The 4,596-nt window shown below is 47.7% G+C and overlaps 1 protein-coding gene across 1 annotated transcript; it reads right to left on the bottom strand.

Annotated features, from left to right (window-relative positions):
• Positions 1 to 200: 200 nt before the first annotated feature.
• LOC140928686 (uncharacterized) lies at positions 201 to 4,123 on the bottom strand. Its single transcript, XM_073378469.1, has 2 exons — positions 361 to 4,123; positions 201 to 244 (listed from the first exon to the last, which is right to left on the bottom strand). The coding sequence occupies exons 1-2, from the start codon at positions 4,121 to 4,123 to the stop codon at positions 201 to 203; spliced, it is 3,807 nt and encodes a 1,268-aa protein (XP_073234570.1).
• Positions 4,124 to 4,596: the final 473 nt, after the last annotated feature.

Genomic DNA, 4,596 nt, shown 5'->3' with positions numbered 1-4,596 from the left:
CAACAACACGGCACACTCTCCACTGGTTTCTAGGTACGTCATCTTCCTTAATGATAACGACATCATTTACTTGGAGATTTTTCCTGGGTTTGGTCCACTTTTGTCGTTCTTGCAAAGAAAGGAGAAATTCCTTTTTCCACCGAAGCCAGAATTCATTTGTGAGGTGCTGCACACGCCGCCACCATTTCTTTGAGTAGAGGTCAGCAGACTTGAATATCCCTGGCGGAGGTACCACAACCTTTGTCTTCAAAGTAAGGAAGTGATTTGGGGTCAGTGCTTCTGCAGATCCTGGTGATGTGATGCTTTCTGCTGTTAGGGGTCGACTATTAACCACTGCCTCTGCTTCGCACATGAAGGTACGTAAAGCTTCATCATTCATTTGCTGACCGTTACTTTCTAGCAGGGCTGAGAGCACACTCCTAACGCTTCGAATCTGGCGCTCCCAGATTCCACCCATGTGGCTGGGAGAAGGGACGTTAAATTTGACTTCAAACCAATCACAGTTTTCTTTCAACATCTCTACCTTCACTTGATCTCGATCCATTTCGGCTAGCGCTTCCTTCAATTCTCTTCGTGCTCCAATGAAGTTCGAACCATTGTCGCTACGCATCTGGCGCACGGGACCACGTCTGCATATAAAGCGGCGAAGAGCGTTAATGTACGAGTCCGTTTCCAAAGAGTTGGCTACTTCTAAGTGAATCGCTCTTGTGACTAGACATGTGAATAGGACTCCATACCGCTTGAGTTCCTTGCGTCCTTCTTTCATGTACCAAGGGCCAAAATAGTCCACTCCACAGTATGTAAAAGGAGGGGTGGGTGTTAGCCTGTCCTCTGGAAGATCCGCCATTTTCTGCTCTTGTACCTTTGCTCTGAGTCTCCTACAGGTAACGCATTCGTGGATCATTCTAGAGACCATTGTACCACCACCTATGATCCAGAAGCCTGAAGACCGGATCTCATTGAGGGTGATCCCCTTTCCTTGATGCAGGGCTTTCTCATGGCAGTGACTGGCTAGGATCTTGGTGATGTGACCTTGTCCTGGTAGGACAACAGGGTGCTTTGTGTCTTGCAATAGGCTTGCTTGTCTGATGCGACCACCAACTCTCACCAGATCATTCAGATCTAGAAATGGATCTAAACGAAAGAGTGGGCTTGATCCCTTTGCTTCTCCTCTTGTGGTCGGGTTCTTCAGTTTGCTTATTTCTTCCTTAAAAGCCTCCTTTTGTACATGTCTGATTATTTCTCGTTTTGCTGCATTTAACTCTTCTACGTTTACTGAGTTGTACTCGCGTGCTGCAGATCTTGTCTTAACTCCTTCTGTAGTCATCTGGTTTCCACGAACTTGATTCAGTAGAATTCTTCGATACCGCAAACACACTGCTACTGCGCGCTTCGCTCTAAACCAGCTTGAAAAGCTTTCCAGGCGTTGAAGCAGGGTGGCGGGTTCTTCCTTGTTCGAAACGCTTGTGGCTAATGATGATGCTTTCTTTACTTCTTTGTCGTCTAGCTGGAAGGGTTCGGGTGCACTCTTATTAAAGTCCCTCCAGTTGCCACGGTGTTCCCACAGAAAGGAAGGTCCTTGTAACCATCTTGAAGATTGCAGGAGGTCTTTGGGACTGAGACCACGAGAAGCGTCGTCAGCGGGGTTGTTTTTTCCGTCAACGTAATGCCACTGTTCTGGTAGGGTCCGCTCCCTAATCTGTTGCACTCGGTTCGCAACGAACGTATGGAAGCGGCGTGCATCGTTCTGGATGTATGCCTGGACCACTTTACTATCGGTCCAGAACACTTCTTCTAATTCATCATATTGGAGCTCTCGTCTCAGCATGTCGCTGACTCTGACGGATACCACGGCAGCCGTTAGCTCAAGGCGCGGTATGGTGATCGGCCTTAAAGGAGTCACACGTGCTTTCCCCATCACCAGTGAGCAGTTAACTTCGTCGCTTGTGTCTACCAAACGGAGGTAAGAGCACTGGCCATATCCTTTAGTGCTTGCATCCGAGAGGTGATGTAGCTCGATCTTCTTAAGGCCGTTCATTCCCGTTAGCTTGAAGCATCTTGGAACTTCCATCGTCTCTAACAGGGGAAGTTCGTTTCTCCACATCTCCCACTGCGTTCGTAGTTCATTAGGTATAGCGTCGTCCCAGTCTAAGTTTTCCTTGCATAGCAGCTGTAGTATTCTTTTGCCTCGGAACAGAAAGGGGGCAGCAAACCCAAGCGGGTCGTAGATTGAGCTTACTGTCGATAGGATGCCACGCCTCGTCAGTGGTTTGTCTTTAAGGGTGATGCAGAACTTGAAAACGTCGTTTTCAATGTTCCATTCGACGCCAAGTACGCGCTCGGGAGGAAGTAGGTCGCAGTTTAGGTCAATTTCTTTGATCTCCTTTGCACGTGACTCTACGGGTATGGACTCGACAACCTCTTTGCTGTTTGACGTGAATTTGTGAAGTTTGAAACCGCCTCTCATGCACATCTCAGTGGCGTTCTTGATCAATTTGGTAGCCTCTGGTACCGTTGGGACTGACCTTAACCCATCGTCAACGTAAAAATTTTCCTTAATGAAAGAGGCTGCTTCAACTCCCAGGTCGTCTTTACTATCATCAGCGGCAGTTCTTAGTGCTAGATTAGCACAGCCAGGAGAAGAGGTGGCACCAAGCAGGTGTACAGTCATTCGATACCTTGTTGGTTCCTTTGTGGTGTCTCTTTGGTCCCACCAGAGAAAGCGGAGAAGGTCGCGATGCTCCTCATTGACGTGGACCTGGTGGAACATACCCTCGATATCACAGGCGAATGCCACAGGTTCCTGTCTGAAACGGCACAGTACACCAATCAGCGTGTTTGTCAGATCAGGTCCTTGTAGGAGATGGCGATTAAGAGAATGGCCCTGGAACTCTGCTGAACAGTCAAAGACGACGCGCAATTTCTCCGGCTTTTTAGGGTGATACACTCCATGATGAGGAATATACCACGCTCTCTCATACTGATTTGGAGCCTTCTCTGCATGGCCGTCTGCTATCATCTTCTCCATGAATGTTACGTAATCTTGCTTGTACTTTGGGTCGTTTTCAAGTCTTCTCTTTAACTGCTTCAATCTAGCTTCGGCAAGTTTTCTGTTGCATGGTAAGCGGACGTTTTCGTCGCGAAGCGGTAGGGGGATTTCATAGTGTCCGTTATCTGCCTTGTGAATGCCGCCAACGGTTATATTCATGAACTTTAGATCTTCTTGGGACATTGTTAAGTTAAGGTCTTGCGTCTCCGCAAAGTCCTGTTCAAACATTCTCTTTATAGACAATGGAGCTAAGATTTCTTTGCAGCTCTGTAAAGGGACAAACAGGCCAGTGGGTTGTTCATTACCTACTTCCTTTGTTGCGGTGCAATAGCACTCGGCTCTTTCTCCAGTGCCGTCTGTTCGGTTTCCGTGGCCCTTTGCTCCTACCACTCCCCATCCAAGTATCGTACGTATTGCGTAAGGGTCGTTTGATTTTCCAGGTACTACAGATCTTGGCTTTAAGGCACGCGCACAGTTGTTACCAATCAGTAATCCAATACTCAACTGCTCATCATACGGCGGTATCTCGTCTGCAATTGTCTTCAGGTGCTCGTACTTACGGGCGGTTTCCGGGCGAGGAATCTGTCCACGCAGGCCTGGTATAAGATTTCTTGTGTACGCTTTGGGGAGAGGTATATCAACCTGACCGTCGAAGCGTGATACGATCAGCCCTTCAATTTTCTGTGTGTCAATGTTCTCTACGGCGTGCATGGTACCCAGCTCTAACTTTACGGCAGGACCGGTTACCCCAAGGCTTTTCGTTATGTCGTCTGTAATGAAAAAGGTATCGCTTTGGTCATCTAACACGGCATATACTTTAACTCGGCGATCTGGGTCGTCCTTGTGGTGGATCAACACCGGGGGAATCATGGAGGTTGTAGTGTCACTACAGCTCACACAGTTATTGGTGGCCTTTACGATTTCCTTTGCCTTTTCTTCGTTTTTCTGTTCCGGTAAGAGGCAATGCAAAACGGTTGCATGTGGTTTCTTGCACAACTCGCACAGGGTCTTACGTTTACATTGTCTTGCTGTATGGCGAGGGCCGAGACAGGAGAAGCATAATCCTTTAGACATGCAAAGGTCTTGTCTTTCTTTGACTGTTTTTTCTAGAAAGTTCTTGCATGTTACGAGACTGTGTCTTCCTTTGCACAACGGACAGAAACTCGCGTCCTCGAGATCTTCACGCGAGGATTCGTCGCTCAGATTGAAATGGGTGGTGCCTCATCCCCTCTTCTTATCTTTTCTTTCGGAGTTCCATTTCGCTTTGTCAGCGGAGTGGTTCCTTTCTCTCTCGAGTTCTTTCCTTGTTGAGATCAGAGCATCATGCGAGAACACAGGATGATTGGCGTCGAGGGATGATTCTTGAGTAAACTCAACGAAATTTGCAAAGGTGTATTCGCCGTACCTCGCCTCTACTTTCTTCGCATTTTCTCTCCACTTGTTACTGTAGTGGATGGGTAAGCGGGCCGCGAGCTCTCTAATCGTGGAATAACTCTCGAGTTCCTTTAGGTACTTGACGGATTTCATAGTTTCTTGAGTCATGACCA

Source organism: Porites lutea, chromosome 1, assembly GCF_958299795.1.
Source record: "Porites lutea chromosome 1, jaPorLute2.1, whole genome shotgun sequence".
Classification (NCBI taxonomy): domain Eukaryota; kingdom Metazoa; phylum Cnidaria; class Anthozoa; order Scleractinia; family Poritidae; genus Porites; species Porites lutea.
Note: the sequence above shows the minus strand (reverse complement) of the source record. Positions and strands in the feature narration are given on the sequence as shown.